Here is a 20,555-nt window from a genome sequence, read left to right as displayed (position 1 = left end):
CCCATCCCACACCCCTTTCAACTTGTATCTTTCCGTGGTCAATAAGTTGCAGAAGATCAAACTTGATGCCACGGAGGGTATGACCCAGATACTGTAACTTTCTTTCCTTTCCACAAAATGAGCAATCGTGCTTCGTAGGGTACAGTTAAGAAAACCTTTAACTTAGAATGCCTTGCATTTTCTTAGTTTATATAAGAATCTATTGTCTTTATACCGCATTGAAATCCTTTAGCTTCATTGCAAACTTTCATAGTTGCTTCTGAAAGATAGCGGTGATAGACTAGTTAGTGCTTCGGTTTCACTTTCAGGGTACCGAGTTCGCATCTCTAACTTATCTAAGTTATGTGCGTTTTAACCAATTAAAATATAACTTGCTTCAACGGTGAAGGAAAACATCGTGAGGAAACCTGCATGCCTGAGAGTTCCCCATAATGTTCTCAATGGCGTGTGGAGTCCACCGATCCGCAATGTGCCAGCGTGGTGGACTAGCGCCCAAGACCTTCCCATTCAAGACCGGTAATGGTTTGATGATGAGTATTAAATGAAGAATTGTTTCATTTATCAAGATATCAAGAAGATTATTGTTATTATTGTGGGAGGAGAGACGTGAAACGTGCCCTGTGTAGTCCGGTAATAAGTTGATATGATGTAATCTGAATCTCTAAATTAGCTCCAACGATTTTCATGAAATTTTATATGCAGGGGGTTTCATGAACGATAAGTAGTCATAGTTTTACTCGCGTTTTCAGGCAATGAAAAACTTCTACAATATAATTAGTATACGAAAGTGAATTTCGCCAGGTGGAAGATCAAGATGGAATGTATAAAACGCCAAAAGGCAGGTACACTAACGTGTAGAAGGCAGGAGAGGTTTTTAGTCGTTAGGTGGGAGATCGGGCGCACCCGAATCCAGTAGACCTCGGTTCGAGTCCAAATGATTATTTATTTCCCTTTTTTTAAAACCAGGTATTTTTTTTTAATTTACCATCAATAAAACTCAGAGAAAGGTATTTATTTTATACCATATAACAAAAAAATTGGTTGTCTGTAAAGTCAGCTTACTGACGATAAGAAAATACGGATGGAATGGTTGCATTTTTCAAAAGAAAATTTTAATTTTATTTGTTTGATAGATATTATCGTTGCTATAAACAATTGACACCACATTCACTTTTCACTGCACTTCATCCTTGCCGAAATCATGTAAATGTATTATTGTATAGAAGCTGTCCACGCGGACGCATCGCACACTCAAGTAGGAGAGAGACAGATGTCGAACGCGGAGGCCGACTGTGCCTCTTTGTCGCTCGTTCCGCGCTCTCGCTTGCACTTCAAGCCTTGAATGGAACGCCTCAGAGCGAGGTAACGCCGCATACGTCATGTTTTTTCGTGCGTGCAGCCGGCTCCATCGAATTATAAGACGTTGTCACGTCAAAAAAAATACCTGGCTTAGTATGTTGTGAGCTCTTTAAACAGTATTATAGTCATGTCAGTTTACTTTGGTTTAAGCTGGTGTCCCTACAACTCTGTACTACATTGTACACCTTCAAAGCTCATTTCCCGTGCACCTAACACAGTTAGCTGGTTCGGAGTCGCAATTACATTAATGAGCGTCGCGAACGCATAATGCATGTCAGACATTCCATTGTTTAGTTGGCTTGTTGTTTGCTAATCCCACAATGTACTGCGGAACACTCACCCACTGGTGGCCCGGTTTCGGAATATAAGCTGCGCTATTAAAGAATAGATTTCTAAAAGGGGGCCTTGATGTCCTGCTATCTCTTTCACACTTTTTTTTATTCAACTGCAAGTTGGCCCTTGGCTTTAAACGGAGTATGACATTTATATTTAACACATAGGTACCTCTAATCGGTTTTTACGCAACATCGTACCGGAACGTTAAAGCGGCAAATACGTGCCACACGTCTGGGGCGTAACTAGTCACGACCAAAGCCAGAGAAAATTCAGAAACTATAAATTCCTAAATTGATCCAGGAACCGAACACGGGACCTCCAACTTAAAGCCACAGCGTTCACTGCTGCGCTAGAGAGGTCGTCAAACCCATACCCAGGGCTTCAGTTTCTACGCGACATCGTAGTGAAACGCTAAATCGCTTAGCGACACGTCTTTTGTAGTAAAGTAACTACCCTACAACAACGACCTTTTAGAAAAAAACTTATATTTTTTGTAAAAAAAATTAAAAGTACATAATTGCTTTAGAGTTGTTTATTTTATATAGTCTTATTTAAACTTTTAAACTTTGATCAGAAAAATAATATATTTTTTTTACTTTTAAGTTTTTTTTTTGTTTTATTATTATACCACTGAATAATAATATTAAGCTATTTTATAGAATTTTATAGACTTATCAATAGGTACTATTTTGAGAATGTTCCATGAAATATGAACGTACTTTTTTGGATATTATTGCTAAACAGTTTCTGTATTTTGTTACAGAGATGGCAGCGGAGGTGGTTCGTTTTGTACGACGATGGAGAATTGACTTACTCCCTTGACGAACACGTGAGTATTTAATTATAACCTATTTCTTTCAACCGGACTAACAACCGAAACGAACTAATAACTGAACTGACAACCGTAATAAAAACCGAACAAAATTTTTTTTTCTAATCCACCACAAGTTAGCCCTTGACTGCAATCTCACCTACTGGTAAGATGATGCAATCTAAGATGGTAAATGGCTAAACGGTTAGGGGTATATAAGATATATTAAACCTTAATCGGTCACTACGCGTCATGGTACCGGAACGCTAAATCGCTTAGCGGCACTTGTTTGTAGGTAGGTTGGTAAACTAGCCACAGCCAAAGCCTCCCAGACCAGAGCAGAGAAAAGTCAGGAATTATAAATTGTTAAATTGCCCCTGGCGGGGATCGAACCTGGCACCTCCCTTTTAAAAACGCAGAGCTGACCGCTGCGCCAGGAAGGCTGTCATACTACTACTGCTACAAGACGCGATATGAACAGTGATAACTGCCTCTTTGGCCTAGAGGTTAGCTTAAACTCCGGATCACAAAATCTTTGATTCGAACCCTGGCTAAAAGATTCTTAGGCTTTTGCTGTTAAAAATTCCCTGCCTAGAGTTGGACACTGGCGGTATTAAGACGTTAATTCTTCTTATAGTTACTAAAAGTTGTTAAAGTCCGCCAACCCGAAGGGCGGCAGCGTTGTAAACCGATCAATCTAAACTTCTCTTTCATATCGTCTACTGATTCGCATGTTGAACAATGCATCATGAAGTCCTGGTATAGATTACCGAATCGGGCCAAAAATTGCATGCATCCATCCTCACAAACTTTCACATTTATAATATTAGTAGGATGGTACCTACGCATGCATTCGATCGTTGTCCCATATACCTTGCGACTTATTTGTGAAGAGCTATGTCCTTTATCTCCGACAATATTACGCTATTATGCTTGATAGTGTGCACTGTCATTTAAAAATCAACGATTACAATCGGATCAATTTTAACGGAGCTATGAACTTATAAAAGTTGATAAAAAAAATACTAACTAATTGTTTATCGGAATAAAAGGTAACCTATATGTTGACCCGGAATATCAGCTACCACTTTACCAAATATTATTTAAATCTGTTCAGTGGTTTTTAGAGTTACAGTTTTATTATAAGTATAGATAATAAATACTTATGTACCTATATTATTCATAAAAATATTCATCAGTCATCTTAATACCCAAAACACAAGCAACGCTTACTTTAGGGCGAGATGGCGATGTGTGTATTGTCGTAGTATATATATTTATTTAAATGTTCTGCCTAAAGCCCTTACCATATATAATTGTAGGCAAATTTGAGCTTTAACTCAATATGTATAAAATCCATTTTAATTTGACGTTCAATTATTTCTATACTCGAAAACGACTCCTCGATTGCAAACGAGCCAGGCTTGTACTAAGGGTACAGTTTGACAGGACCGTCAGTACATATTGACAACTCTGCCGGCGTCAGTTGTAAAAATAGTGATCTCACGTCCTCGTAAACTTCCTGTAGGCGGCTCTTACATCTAGTCGCAGATCGATCTCGTCGGTTACAAGTTAGGGTTGTCAAAAATAATAGAAAATTTTTATTTGTGACCTTGGCGCGTTATTTATGTGTCAAACTAGCTGTTACCCGATTTCTTCGTCCGCGTTTATTGGCTCTTTTTACAAATCCCGTGGGAACCTTTTGTTTTTCTGGGATATGGAGTACTTATCTTACTATCCGTCCTTTCAATTAACTTTGTATTATTTTTGTTTTTGTATATTTTTTTCCAGACAGTGGCGTGCACTTTATACATGCACAAAAGCACTGCTTACCCTAAAATTGATATATGACTCGTATCGGAAGAGTATTTTGCTGTTTTATGCAATTTTCTTTCTGTATCCATACCCTGGTAAGAAACCCACTGCACGCCACTGCGACCGGATAGCGATGTCTGATCGGTTAGGAGGCTCTTAGGCCGTGGTTAGTTACCACTGTACCAAAAAGGACGTGCCGCTATGCGATTTAGCGTTCCGGCACGATGTCTAAAAATTGATTGCAGGGACAGTGGCGTGCACTTCATACATACATAAAAGCAATGCTTACCCGAACTATTTAAAATAACACGTATGGGTGAAAGATTTTTACACTTAATGGAATCTTCCGGCTATATGCCTACCTTGTCAAAATTCTTAAGCACGCCACTGCGCCGGTATGGCTGGCAACTGCCGTAACCCTAACAGGTTAGCCCGCTATACATTTTGACTGTAGACAAGGCTAACTTTTAGTGGAATAATATTTTTTTTATTATTTATATAGGTAGGTACATGTACAAGTAAAGTAACGTAAAGTAATTATAATAATTATACAAACAAATGCGTACCTCACAACTTATATTTGTGTGTTTGTAATAAATGTATGTAATGGTGTAATTTAAAATCTACTTTCCCTGATTTAGGTAAAAACCTGTATTACAGGCGACCGTGCTCTCCTTAAATTGATGTCTCGATGATTGAGTGTATGATTGTGCGTGTGTGAGTTTGCGTCGCGTAGGTACTTGTTTTGGTAAGTCGTTGACAACCCTATTTATAATACAAATTCAAACCAGTCCTGCCCAGACTTGTGGACGTAGAGCGTAATTGACTTGTTAGTTGAAAACTATCGCTCCCATACGCAGCCGTTCACCCCATGAATATGATATACTCGCGGTACTTGCAGACTACTCACCTCATTTTTTTTTTAGTCATTGACGGACCACGTAAATGGCTCCTCTTATGGATATTCTAAATCCATTGACGGCCGACTGGCGCAGTGGGCAGCGACCCTGCTTTGTGAGTCCATGGCGGTGGGTTCGATTCCCACAACTGGGAAATGTTTGTGTGATGAACATGAATGTTTTTCAGTTGTTCTGTATATAATATATTTATTTATGTATATTATTCATAAAAAATATTCAACAATCATCTTAGTACCCATAACACAAGCTACGCTTACTTTGGGGCTAGATGGCGATGTGTGCATTGTCGTAGCATATTTATTTATTTAAATATCTAAAAAAAAAAAAGAAAAAAGCATGAATTTAACACAATATAAAAGTTTACGAAATCCGACGAGTGGAAACCCTAACGTAAATCATCAATGACAAAAACATACATTGCCAATTCTGTAAGTTGCCCCAACGATGAATAGGCGATGGTAGCGGCCGCGCTGTATCGGGATCAGATCGCAGATTTTTCTTTACACATACATATTCATAAACGCTGCAATTACATGCGTACATGAATTTTAATATGCGCCATGTTTGGTGGCGACTGTTTTGTTATGTGATAACTATTACGGCATGTTATGGATCCGCGGTCGGTGTTAGGGTTGCCACATTGATTTCCAATTAACGATAAGTTTCAGCAATAGCCTATCACGGACCATTGGTGTGGACTAAAGTCCTCACCCAACGGGAGTGTTACCTTATAATCGTCACGCTGATCGGGCGAAGACGGGTTTGTGACGCGCACAGAGGACGCTGCTGCCCGTTATATATTTGTCCTTAGTTGCTTCGACGCCCGTAGAAGAACAGAAAAAATATATAACGAATTCTTTTTTAAACTACTTCACCATAATAAAGCTATTTTATGCAGATGTAACTGGCTAGTAAGTAAGTGGTAAAATAGAGGCTTTATCTAATCTTATTAATAATGATTTTCTTCATTTTATATCATCTGCATACCCTGTGCATACCCTCTATGCACGCCACTTGCCCGCCACCATCTTAGGCTGCATCATCACTTACCACCAGGTGAGATTGCAGTCAAGGTCTAACTTGTAGTGAAATTTAAAAAAAAGAAAAAAAAAAGTTAAATGCGGTACATTAATTTAAATGTTTTCAAAAGGATTAATGTTCATGAACGCCAGCTAGTTTGCGATGGAGCAAGATATTGATAGCAATCAACACTTTACAGTTAAACCGACCCGGCCCTTCATCAAGGCACAGATACCTATGCAGATGCGAAGTCGACACATAAATTAATGTTAGAGCAAATTAGCAACGTGGAGTTGCACTGTTGGTTGAAATTAAAAAATTTGGAAAATCCAAAAGTGCACGCCTCATAATCTCATTTTTTTCACAATAAAATTGAATTTTTTTTAACTGAAACTTTCAATGCTCATTACAATTTTTTTTTTTCATATTAATTATTATTCATTGTTTGTAAACAAGACACGGGAATGTCATAATGATTGCACATTGAAAGTTACAATTAATATTAGCTAGAATAATTACATGGAAATTTACGACAGTGAATTGAACGCTCATATTAACTAAGAAATTATGTCGTGTGTTACTTTAGATAATTAAAAAAAAATTATTCCGATACGATCATTTTTTCGACCAATTTTGATGCCACATACACCCGTCCATACACGGACGTCCAGAAAAGATTATGTTTAATGTTATTATTTACTATGTTAAACAAAAAAATTGTTATTGAAATGTATTTTATGTGCCTGACAAATTATTTGACTTGATATTAGTGTACTCAAATTAACCTGTAAGTGCAATATAAATAACAAAAAATCAATTTAAATTTCGAGAAAACTGCTTTTTTTGAAATGTCGAGAGTAGAGCACAACATCAACGCTTCGCTTATGAGGCGTGCCAAAAAAAAGTTATTAAAAAAACTACGACCTTTTGATGACCACCCTGGCGCAACGGTGAGCGCTGTGAATCTAAGTAGGAGGTCCCGGGCTCGATAACTGACAGGGGCAATTTAGGAATTTATAATTTCTGAATTTTATCCGGTCTGGTCTGGTGGGAGGCTTTGGCCGTGGCTAGTTACGTAGAAACCGGCTAGGAGTATGACATACTCCCTAACAAGTTAGCCCGCTACCATCCTATACTGCATCATATCTTCACCAGGTGAGATTGCAGTCAAGGGCTAACTTGTAGTGGAATAAAAGAAAAATCGCGAGACGCCTTTGAAACATTGAAAATATTTTTTGTAGAAAATACGTATACAAGGTTTATTTAAAAGTACTTAACGAATATTTAAACGTACTTAATGTAAGCGGTGATAGCGCAGTGCTCGACTTCACTTTCGGGGGCAGAGTTCGAATCCCAGCAGGCACCTCTAACTTTTCAAAGTTATGTGCGATTTTTTATATAAAAATTCAACAAATCGACATTACAAGTCTGTTGTTAGTAGGTACATGTATTATAAAGTTCGTTCGATCACTTCTGATGCGTTATTTTTGAAGTAACACTTCTTTTGGCGCGTTAGGGAAAAATTATGAAGGTAAATGTTTACGATGCGCGCGCACACCGTCACAAAAAACCAACACCCTGAAGTTAGCTATAGTCAACATTTTTGATTTACAAAAAAAGGTTTGAGACAGTGTACAATTTCAATTGTCAAAGTCTGGTGTTTTAATTGATTCAAATGTACAAAAATCTCAAATTCTTATTTTGAGTGAAACTTGGCTGTCCGATAACGAGATAACTAGATAATGCGTTATAATAAAAAATGTTCAATGTATTAAATACCTTATTTCTAGTGTTAGTGTAGTTTTTTCTACTTATTCCACATAAGGCGAAAGATAAAATTTTGTTACGCCAAAGAAGTATAACTTTTAACGCGTGTACACAAGTACACAGTCGTTTTTTCCTTTTTTTTATTTATAGAATCCTTCAATGTCGTCTTTTCCTCAATTAAATCAAAGCAAACATTAGTATTGCGGGCGATAGTGGTTGTTTGCGTCAAATTGAAGCCCTAGTTGTATATTGGATTAGACGCGAGAGATGCCCTACTAGTTCATACTTCATACAATTGCGGCTGACCCCGTAGGGTTCTTTTACACGGGCACTTTGCCGACGGCAGAGGCAACTGTAGCCATCGCCTGCCGTCAGCAGCTGCCATGGACGCACAAATGTCATCTACTCCTTCTGGCTCTTCTCGGTGGAATCTGCCTACGCAGGCTAGGAAGCACACCCCGATAGCGGACTCTTAAAAAATCTGGACTAGGAGCGGCTGTGAGTAGGTGTTGTTGTACCTCACCCAAACCCAAAAAGAGAAGGCTCTGTTGAGGTACTTGAGGTATGGAAAGGGATCGCGGGTGAACACCATCCACGAGGCCCAGGGTCCGACATCCGAAAACGTGGTTATAGTCCGAACTGTAAAAAGTCGCGCATCCACGACGATACGCAATTGTTGCGGTGTCACGGCATACCATCTGCTGTACATACTACACCGACGACAACACAGACGCGATCGCGCAGTTTCTTCTGAGGGCCACAAGAGCAAAAGTAGGAGAAATACGAGACTACAATATTAAGATGGCCCCCCGCGACGGGGACGAGACGTTGGCAAGAAGTATAATGAGGGAGACTAAGATGGCAAAATTATCATAGTCACCTTCATTATACTTGCCGGCGGTAAACATTGCAACAGTTGTAAAAGCGTTACCATATAGTATATAACTAGTAATAGACTGACTTTTGAAATGTTTTTTTTTTAATTTTACTGCGATCGTGATACGAGATACGTATTGATGGTGCCCAGCTTAGTGATTATGGTGAAAGCCTCCCCTCGGGTTCTCTCAATTATTACAAGGAGGCCCAGTTTATAAGCAATTTTGGAGCGTCAAGTCAGTCTGTTTGTAGTGACTCTACCACCAGTTTGAAAGGCAGATACCACCGAGAAGAGCCGTAAGAAGTAAATGATATTAGTAACACAGAGAACGCTTCTGCATTGCTGTCGCAGATGCGTTATACGCAGTGGCGTGCACTGGGTATCCTACCAGGGTATGCATACAGCAGGAAATTTGCAAAAACCCTCCTCTTATAAGAGTTATATAGTATAAATTTCAGGGTAGGCAGTGCTTTTGTACATGTATGAAGTGCACGCCACTGATTATACGCTATGCCTATAACGTACAGCCCACTGCTGGACTCAAGGCCCAACGGGAGATGTATTGGTGATCGCAGCAGATGGTAGTAGTAGCACAGAGGACGCTGTTCCCTGTTCCCCGTTATTTTCCCTTAGTCGCCTCGTACGACACCTGCAGAATGAAAAGAAGAAGGAGAAGAAGAAGAAATACTTTGTTGCACACAAACATCAAAATATACATAAAATATTAGAATAAGCAAAAGAACAAGAATTGTAGGCATGCAAAGGCGGCCTTATTGCTGCAAGCAATCTCTTACAGGCAACCTCTGGCAGAAGGAAAAGCTGCAATTGAGCGGGATAGTGCAATTATATATACATATATATTCAAAAATAAATAGACATACATACACATTACACATAGATATAAAATAAATAAATAGGAAAAAAATAGGAAAGGTTAATAAATTGAGGAAAGGTTGCGACAACTTTATTCTGATCTGCCATCACCTGCCTGGGCTATTTATGACTTTACTTATTTAAACACCAATATTGCAATTAAAGAACTCTCAAGTCCTCGTGACGGAATAATTAGTCAGTTTAGCAACCCGCCAAATGCCACGGACCCATCGTTTTGTGCGTCAATTTATAATAACTTGGCACTTTGTACAATACACCGCTCCGAGCGCCAGACAAAAGTAGTTGTTACGTTAATTTGACTGCAATTTTTCAACTCGTTTACACATAAATACGAACGTCACGGTGATCGAAGTCGGAGAGCTGGTGGGCATCTTGAAGAGGTACTCGACAAAGACAGGCGCTTGCGCAAGTTCATTTTATACCTAGAATATTAACTTATAATATCGTTATTATTTATTTGTTTGCTTTAATTATCAAATTATTTAAATACTAGCTTTAGTCCGCGATGTTCGGTTTTCTAGGTTTTTCTGTGATAAAATGTATGTTGCTATATATGCTACTCTCCCGCCTTTCAACTAAGTAATCAAGTCGATTGCTTGATTTGGTATCAAGTAGGGAAAAACAAACGTACAAAAATACACTTATTATATTAAGTATGGATGATTATGGTATACTTATGAATTTTACCGTACATCGTGGCGTTGACAATAGGTAACCACTAAAGAAGATAATTTCATAATTTTATACCTACCAATCCATTTAAATATTATATGTTGATAGTTCGTGACAGCCAGGCAAAAAATCATTATTTTATTAAAAGATACAACACACAGATCCTCAGAAATACGCTCTCTACGTACGTTTTGCTCCCATATACCTGTGAATTGCATACTTGTTACATATAAATAGGACTGACTATGGTATTTTCTAAGATGAGCGTTTAAACATATATCTCTTAGCGCTATTATATTATAGTAGGTATCTACTAATTTTATAATTTATATTAGTGTTTTACCTACAATTAATGAATGAATTATTATATAGATACTTACTTTAATATAGACACAATGTAAAAAATCATGAATCTACCACGTACCAGTCGCAAGGGTAGCTACAAACTTTTTCATGTACATTTTTAAAGCTTTCCGTTATCTCTTTGACTATAAAGACGTAACTCGTCTGCAAGTATATAATGATCGTCAGGTAGCATTGAGCGGTGTATTGCACAATGCTGTAGATTATTCTTTTGCCAATATTCAATCTTTTACCTGTACTATTAATAACCCTTCGTCAAACACGTTAGACGACCTCCCTGGTGAGCGCTGTGAAGTAAGGTGGGAGACCCGGGTTTGATTCCCAGCAGGGACAATTTGGGAATTTATGATTTCTGAATTTTCTCTGGTCTGGCCTTGTGGGAGGCATTTAGTACTCCGGTGCGATGCCACGTAGAAACCGATTAAGGGTGTGACTACCACACTCCCTAACAGGTCAGTCCGCTTCCATCTTAGACGGCATCATCACTTACCACCAGGTGAGATTGCAGTCAAGGGCTAACATGAAGTGAAATAAAAAAAATCAAAAATTCAAAAGATGCTGAGATTGCAAAACATGCAGGTTTCCTTGCGATGTTTTCCGTCACGTGATATTTAATATAATGGCTTAAATATTAAAAACGTAACTATATCGCCGAAAAAGTAAATAGGCTCATAGTAAAATACTAAATTATTTTTATTAAAATATTCTCTAAAATAACTTTACACGTGACAAATTGTTTCATACCACACTTCAAACAAAATGGTTACCTACACGACGATTGAACGAAAAATAACGGAGCGAAACATCTCAACTTCCCACACAGCTTCTTAGCTGCACAAAGTTTTGTAATATAAATAAACATTTAAAAATAGTTCAGTTTGAAAAATGCACATTATTTTATAGCAGTTACATTTGACGGCCGATTGGCGCAGTGGGCAGCGACCCTGATTTCCCACTTCTTTCGAGTCCTAGGCCGTGGGTTCGATTCCCACAACTGGAAAATGTTTGTCTGATGAACATGAATGTTGTTCAGTGTCTGGGTGCTTATATGTATATAATAAGTATTTATGTATATTATTCATAAAAAAAATATTTATCAGTCATCTTAGTATCCATAACACAAGCTACGCTTACTTTGGGGATAGATGGCGCCGGGTGTATTGTCGTAGTATATTTATTTATTTATTTATTTATATACATTACTAGAACAGACGTATAATAATAATACATGAAATCATACCCACACTTTAAAGACTTGAAAAACATTTTGCATTTCGTCTATTACTGTTTATTAACAGTTTGAGCAACATTAACACGAGTATTGCTTTTTAGCTATATGGTATTCTTTCACTTTTATGATTGCTTTCACTTTTATAGTTAGAAACTACAATTTATCACTATAAATTCATAATGGTCATAGCCTTGTTAATCAACTAAGTTAACATCGCTATAGGAGCAGTAGCGTGCACTTCACACATGCACAAAAGCAGTGCATACCCTATTATTCATATAATTGGCAATGGAGGACGATTTTGCCATTTTATGGCATTTTACTTCTTTATGCTTACCCTAGTCCAAATTCCTGTGCACGCGACTGTATAGGACATAACACTATGAAAGTAAGCAAAATAAACAAGCCTTGCTATTTCAACGCCAGTAAACTGTAAATTTTTCTGAAGGCGTAGGCAGCCGAGCTTAGTTTACCGGCTAGTGTATCTATATGGGCACCCCACTGAAGCTTATTTTTCTCGACCCCTATCAAGTTTGCTTAGGGTTGAATTATAATATTCATATTGCATGCTAATTTGGTACAAATACCCGCCTCGGGTAACGAATTTCAATTATAACATAATCCATTTATAAGAGTGCATTAAGCGTTTACCTTTAGCCGTAGGGTAACAATTTAACAATGTCCAAAGTAATTACAAGTTTGCAAATCATTAAGCACCTCGACACACAGTGCCAACATGCATTCCAACCTTGTTACCAACAAGTCAGGCCTATTAGCATTCAACTTAAGTTTCGACCAACAAACGCCGGTCGCAGGGATGTGGAGTTTACTGGTGGTATCCATTCCCATTTCAGGGCAGAGCAGTGCCCTAATATATTACCCCAAATAAAATGCCCCTATGTATAAACCTTGCTTTGAAGCGGTGACAGCCCAGTCGGTAGGACTTCGACTTTACTTTCGGGGGGGCGAGTACGAATCCTGGTGCGCCTCTAACGTTTTAAGCAATTAAAATATCACTTGCTTCAACGGTGAAGGAAAACAATGTGAGGAAACCTGCATATCTACCTGAGATTTCTGCATAATGTTCTCAAAGGTTTGTGTAGTCCACCAAGCCGTACTGGGCCAGCGTGATGGACTACGGCCTTAACCCGTTTTCACTGTGGCAGGAGACCCGTGCCCTGTACTGGGCCGGTGAAGGGTTAATGCGACAATAGCCTTGCTTCCCTCTAACTAATTAAAAAAAAATAAGAATAATTTAAATGTTGCTGTGAGTTTTGATAACATGCAAATTTGCTTTATGAGTGGAATGGCAAAAACAGCTGTTTCGAAGTCACTGATACACACCTTATTTGTTTGTATAGAATCAGGTATATATATTAATATAAATAAATATACTACGACAATACACACATCGCCACCTAGCCCCAAAGTAAGCGTAGCCTGTGTTATGGGTACTACGACAGCTGATGAATATTATTTAACGAATATAATACACATAATATACAGATAAACACACAGACACTAAAAACAATCATGTTCATCACACAAACATTTTCCAGTTGTGGGAATCGAACCCACGACCTTGGACTCAGAAAGCAGGGTTACTGCCCACTGCGCCACTCGGCCGTCAAGTAGGTGTAATGCGGGTTTCTTTGGTACAAAGTTGGCGTTATAAAATTGTTGCTGTGTGTATTGCCTTTGTGTTATCAATTGAGTTCGTAACGCCTGTTTGTGTAGGTTAGAATTAAATTTGATATTATCTGGTTATTAATTATAATTAACCGATAGAAACACGATGCTAATATCTATCTGTTAAGATCTATTGAACGTTTGCAGGATTAATAATAATCATACAATCAAAACGCAGTTGCCATTTTACGATTAATATCGTAACTAGCAAAAACAGTTATCTACAAGAGTTAGAACTTAATTTAACATGTAAATTGAAGTTTATGTAAGTTGATCTAACAGTAAACTAAAACAGATTACTTGAGGTTTCTTTCCCGCTTTGGGACATAAGCTCAGCTCACACTGACAGCCCGGAGTTTAGAAAATGGCTGAAAATCATCATCGGCACGCACGAGTTATGTGCGTTTATAATTTAAGCAATTTAAATATCACTTGCTTTAAACGGTAAAAGAAAACGTCGTGAACAACCTGCATGCCTGAGACTTCTCCATAATGTTCTCAACAGCGTTTTAAATCTACCAATACGCATTAGGCGAGCGTGGTAGACCGTAGAGCACGGCCAAAACCTTTCTCATTCTGAGACGAGACTCGTGCCGTGTAGTTTGCCAGTAATGGGTTGATGATGATGATGACTTACGATTCTAAAGGGGTTCATTTATAGAGGTGCGTGTCGGGGATCGAACGATTGGGAGGCTGAAGCTCTAACCACTAGGCTATCACCGCTTGAAAATCGTATGTGAAACTTCATAAATACTTCCTAAATCGGCGAACAATAAATCACGGAAGCGTGCGCAGGTGAATCGCGGTGGGTGCGCCCGCGCATCGCTCGCTAGTGCTAGCACATAGTTGCTCAACGCGGCCGCATTCCACCAGTGAACGCAGGAGCGGACGCACGTGCGCACGGCCTGACGCTATTGGGCAATACAATATCTTGTATGTAGGCTTACTAAATTTCACGTGGTAAGAATCAATGTAATAGATGCAAGAGTGTGTTTGTTGGTTTTTACAACTTGAAAGCAGCAACACAAGACTATGTTTTTATTAATAAATGTTTACTATAATTGTGTACCAAATATATAAATTAGACACAGCAAGTCGACGATTAAAAGAGTATTTTATATTAGTATCTTTTTTTAAAAAACGTAATCATTTTCCGTTCTCGATCATAGGTATTGTATAGGTTTAACGGCTAGTATTTCGATATTGTCCTTCGATTATCAGATAATAATCATCTGCAAGAGATACTTATAATAATAATGTTATAGTAATTGCATACCACAGTAACACGTAGTAATATCGTTGTCTATTGAGGAGATTATCAGGTTTTTAGTTTGCCCGATTAGGTGTTTTTATTGCATTCTAGCGGCCAACCCCAGCTTCGCGTCTCTTCAGGTTTAGCCAGCGTTTGCAATGTTAGCGCATAAAACGCATGCGCATGACATAAATATAACCACCTTTTTAAAACAGAATGCAAATGCTGTTATACAAATTTCCCGCAATAGAAAATTGTTGAGAAGAGTTACAATAGCAACCATTGTGCCAGTTGTCTCACTACACAACTCACTTGGTTTACACGATTTCTTCATTTACGTTGCACTTATTCTAATTAAATAATCGCGTAACCTATTCAGACCATGTCACGTAAGGACAGCATCATTGGCCTAGCGGTTAGCTTGATTTATTTCATGCATTCTTTTCATCACACTAAATTAAATAAGAATAAAAGAACACAGATATATAAGCAGAAAAGAAAAGGCAGCCTTATCGCTTATTAGCCATATCTGCCACCTTACGATACTAGGAAAATAAAAAGTAATTATAAATATTAAGCTGAATTTACAATACTCAGCGAAAAGCAGGAGAATCTGTATGGTGTAAAATTTATAATTTCTTCAATCTTTATACTGCACAAAGAATGCATAGCTTTTCATATGTCTCGAAATAATTATATATTTAACTAATAATTTGCGATGTTCTTTTTTAAAAGCATATAAAAATCTGCAACTTATATTTGAATGAAAGTATTACTCAAAAATCAGAAAACATTATCGTGTATAGCTTTAAGTAAATGCTTCCAGAAAACACATTCGGCAATTTAATTAGTTATTTTATGCAAATTTATTTTAAAAGACATGTCTTGATTGTTAATTTTTTCTTAATAACCTAAACGACCTTATAAGCAATTAGAATATGACTTGCTTCCACGGTGAAGGAAATCATCGTAAGGAAACCTTCATGCCTAAGAGTTCTCCCAAACTTTTTCAAAGGTGTGTGGAGTCCACCATTCCTACTGGGCCACCTTGGCAGACTACGGCCTAAACATTTCTCACTGTGGGAGGAGACCCGTACCCTGTAGTGGGCTGGTTATGGGTGTATATGATGATGAGCATATATACAAACTTAAACTCAAACCGTCTTAATAACAAACAGGCGTAACGTTGGAATAGTTACGCAGTGTGTTGTCACACTTCAACTGACAGCACCGTATTATGTCAGAGCGTGTCAAAACAGTACGTTGATACTTCTACGCTAGACCATGTTTATTAATTAGGGGAAGAAAGGAAAATAAAAACAAACATTAATCGTGTTCATTCAAAGTGTATAAAAACTTATGCTTATCTGTACATTAACTTTTCATTTATTAACATTATATACTTCTTGCAGTCTTTTAGTCCCTTGCGTAACGCTGTTTATATTAACGACTTGTGCAGGTTATATTCAGTTACGATAGTAAATCAAACTATAGATTTGTTTCCAAACTCATTTCGTTACTTAGGGTGCCGATCTGCAGCGTGGCATTGTTTAGCTCTAAACCCTTGTTTTCTAACGGATTGTATTAATAAACAATCTAATCCAAAGCCGGAGGAATTCAGTGATATAATTATCTACATGGAAGAGTAATAAAAGTATAGATCCTCTTAATTTAATTTGCTATCTGAAGATTTTGGATTTGATTTATTATTAATTTCGAGCGTAAATCATCACTGACTCTGAAAACATTTTCTAGGACTGACTAACTATTTATTATACTCATCTACCAGCATCTGACTTTGGAACGTATAATTCCACATAGTAGAATGGGACTGGAAAAACCATCCAAATACCCCTTCCACCATTAACGTCCGATACATTCCAAACTTATGATAAATAAAACATGTAAAAAGCTTGCATTTCTGCCCGTTCTCAATCATTCAAAAGAATCATCACTCTCCACATCTAATTTTCTTTTATACGGTTGGTTGTAGTCCTGCGACACTGCTTCCAGCAGCCACTGGTTCACCTTTCCCCTGAACTGCAGTTTCTGAATCTCCGATAACTGCCGCATTGTTGGCAGGAGACTTACTAGAAACATATAATCCGCGTCGTATTCATCCTCTAGTGCTTTCCTTTTATTATTATGTTGCATGACATTTAAATTACGGTTTGCCAAATGGCTCATTGAATCGTCATTCGCATATGAAATTTCCAAAGTACTGTTGCCGTCCATGGAAGTACTGGGCTCTGCTTCTGGTATTTCTGTTTTGACGGACAGTGGGTCGTCCGAGTCCCCATCAGCAGTCTCTTCAGTGGAGAGCGCATTGATATCCTTATTCCGTATCCCTTTCAATATAGCTTCCGTTATGAATGACAGTTGTTCAAAGTGTTGCCAACTGGACGCTTCAATATCCTGAACTAGTACTCTCTTTAGCTCCTTTCTAAATGCATCCTTTAGATTTTTCCAGCGTTTTCTGATCATTAAATCTGAAAATTTTATAAATTAAATACACCTTGATAGAACAATTTGACCTATTTGCGATATAATAAGGTAAATAAATGGATGACTGTATTTCCGAATCTGGCCCTAACCATGCCTCGGAGAGCCGCTAATCGCTCTCGTTATCACTATCGTGATCATAATCGTTACGTCGAGAGGGCAAGTTCGTTATTTAAGTCCGCACATATTGTGTGGTAGGTCTAATTTCTATATCCCTACCGCGTATGAGAGAAAATGTTAAAACTCAAGTTAAATAGACCCATTTTACTAAAAAAAATCCGCATGGATGAATCCAAATTTAACTAATTTGACTTCATCCTTTTAGTCCATTCGAAACTCGACAAAGTTTACAAATGTTAAGCTAAGGGTACTGCAGTCTAATGAAATGACGCGTGACGCCGCAGCAGCGCGCGGCAAGCGTTGCTTCAACTAACTGCCGCCATTCTTGTGACGTCACTAAACCACAGGCTAAAACTAAACCCCCTTTTAACTTAAAAATTATTACAGTTTGACACATACTATCGTGATGAATCGAGCTAGCACATTTTATATAAAGATTTGCTCACTCGTCTAATTTAAATGCAGTGATGAACAACTCTGCATCGCATTCACTCAAAATTTTTAGCTGGGGACTATTGTTGCGTCACTAATGCTAACGTGTTCAAGGATAAACATACCATCTTTCCCAATCTCCTTTGCAATTTCTTTCCACGCACGCTCCCTGGCTGACTTGTCCTTGTAACGTTTGTCCGATACTTGCCATATCGCAGGGCGTTCTTTCACTAGCTGGATTAGTTTAGCGGCCGCCATTTAAATATTAAACGCGGCGATAGTGAACTCCCGTACAGCGGCGGTCGGTGACTAACGCTGACGCTCGCCGCTCGCAGACGCGGTCGCCCCGCTCCCCGCCACTTCCCCGCCCCGCTTACCGCCCAAGCCAAACTCCCCGCTCCCCGCTAACCGTTGCCGCTCACGCTCGCCGCCTCACCGCTTTTCGCACGTTTTCGGCGAATCGATCTCCCTTAACGTTCCACCTGCGTCGAAACGCGTTAACTTACGCGCTAAAAGAGGAATAAAACAAGATGAAAACAGAACGCAATGTTTTAACTTGTCATTTAATTATTAAACCATTGATTTTTAAAATAATGGCTTAACTCATGTGTCATGATGTTTAACGTTAAGCGATTACTCGGGCGGTGGGAAGCGTCTTCGATTAATGAAGCCACCTGTGTAACGCGAATTTAGACGCAGCCACAGGTGTAGATTAAGCGTTACTGGGCGTGCTGGATGATGTGTTATCTCGGATGTTAGTACCTACAGCATAGTCAGTGCATCATTTCAGCATCCAAAAACCCGATTTCTGAATTGTAGATAAAAGTTAAAATTACCTTTACATTTAACTAGTAGGTAAACCTGAGAGAAATTATTACTGTTTTAAACATTTACACGCCCAACTGGTTTTAATAACACGAAGAAAGATGCTGGAACATATTAAGATCATCATCATAAAAAAGTTATGCATTTAGGTATATTATTCTCCTATCTTGATCTAATAAATTACTGAAGTACCACCTTTACGCATTACTTATGTCTGACGACAGTTAAAAGGGAATCAAAATTCAGATATAAGGGTTCCGTATTTAGAAAAAAAGCCCTAATTTGTTATTTAATTGGTTATTTATTAGTATGATATCTATCTTTGGTTTAATCTCGGTAGAAGTCGTAACGTAAGGCTTAAGCGTTATGATCTCTACATGCGAATCGTTCTGTTCCGCCCGGCATAGTTCGGGTTTTATCGTCAAGCACCGGCTGCCAAATATATTGTCGTACTTGTTTGCATCACGTCTTAGGTAAATATGATAATTTTCCGATGGTCACAGTAGAGTACAAAATTTCGTTCGTCCCACGTTCGACTTCGTTCGAAAAATTGGCGTTCTTTATCTAAATTGCGGGTGGAATTGCGGGTAGAAAATTTAAAAAGGGAAGTCTCAGCTTCTCATGTCTTGCTTACTTTACTATTTGTATTATGTTGTTGTATTTTAATTTTTTTCTTCAGGACAGGCAAAGATCATTGACCGTACAGCCTGTTCTGTCGTATCAATTTTTTAATAGGCAATTTGAGTTGGGGGTTAGGAACTTTGTTCATCAGCCCGTTTACGATGGATCATAAGTTTCCGAGATTGTATCACGCGGACAGTTAAACACATCAAGTTATCCATGAGTGGGCCTGACTACCTGAAGATTGTTATCATCAACTCGTAATATGGTATTTATACTACAAATTACAACCCGTGTACGTACATTCAACGAATAAACCGTTTTAAGTATAATTATTGCGATGCTCGCGTATCGCATTGATCTAGCAATCAGCATGTTTGTTTGCATAGCTATCTATATTATGTTGTTCCTGGATTCGGTTCTTCTAGTCAAAAAAGAATTCGAAATTGTTGTAAATTCATTTATGTAATTAGTTCAGAACGTTTAGAAATTTTTTTAAAGTTCTAACTAACTACTTTTTAAATTTTTGACTCATTCGCGGCCGAAGTCGCGCGTGTCCGCTTATATATATATAAACACCCAGACACTGAAATAACATTAATGTTCAACACGCAAACACTATCCAGTTGTGGGAATCGAACCCACAGCCTTGGACTCAGTAAGCAGGGTCGCTTCCCATTGCTCTAATCGGCTGCCTCATTTGTTTGAGTCTATGAACCTATATCAAAGAATGGAAACAGCATAGGTTTATTTGATAAAAATACGGCATTACTCTTATGTGTAAAAGTAATGTTTGTATCCATTGAAAAGCTTATAAAAGAATAAATATATTATGTCGATACAACTGCGCTGTAAAGGATATGTATCACTTTTATTCCACTACAAGTTAGCCCCTCACTGCAATCTCACCTGGTGGTAAGCGATGAACCTGGTCCAAGATGGTAGCGGGTTAACCTGTTAGGAGTAATGGTAGTGATACCCCTAATAGGTTTCTACACGACATCGCACCGGAACGCTAAATCGCTTAGGGGCCAGTCTTTGTCGGTAGG

General features: G+C 38.3%; 2 protein-coding genes across 5 annotated transcripts in view; one reads left to right on the top strand and one right to left on the bottom strand.

The window, feature by feature from the left end:
• LOC120624436 (protein outspread) overlaps window positions 1–20,555 on the top strand; it is a 407,014-nt gene that overhangs the window by 307,099 nt on the left and 79,360 nt on the right. For all 4 annotated transcript variants that reach the window (XM_039890977.1, XM_039890978.1, XM_039890975.1 and 1 more), the window contains exon 3: window positions 2,459–2,524. In XM_039890977.1, coding sequence (XP_039746911.1) covers window positions 2,459–2,524 — 66 coding nt within the window. The remainder of the gene's footprint in view (window positions 1–2,458; window positions 2,525–20,555) is intronic.
• On the bottom strand, window positions 16,333–18,355 carry LOC120624438. The gene is made up of 2 exons (XM_039890982.1): window positions 18,186–18,355; window positions 16,333–17,495 (listed from the first exon to the last, which is right to left on the bottom strand). The coding sequence occupies exons 1-2, from the start codon at window positions 18,316–18,318 to the stop codon at window positions 16,942–16,944; spliced, it is 687 nt and encodes a 228-aa protein (XP_039746916.1). The 5' UTR covers window positions 18,319–18,355; the 3' UTR covers window positions 16,333–16,941.

Source organism: Pararge aegeria, chromosome 6, assembly GCF_905163445.1.
Source record: "Pararge aegeria chromosome 6, ilParAegt1.1, whole genome shotgun sequence".
Taxonomy (NCBI): Eukaryota; Metazoa; Arthropoda; class Insecta; order Lepidoptera; family Nymphalidae; genus Pararge; species Pararge aegeria.
This window is presented reverse-complemented; position numbering and strand designations above follow the sequence as displayed.

Excerpts from the sequence above, each read along its gene's own strand:
- LOC120624438 (XM_039890982.1), bottom strand. The coding sequence starts at position 18,318 with ATGGCGGCCGCTAAACTAATCCAGCTAGTGAAAGAACGCCCTGCGATA. Across the intron at positions 17,496-18,185 it reads AAAGGAGATTGGGAAAGATG|ATTTAATGATCAGAAAACGC; the intron begins GTATGTTTATCC and ends TAAAATTTTCAG.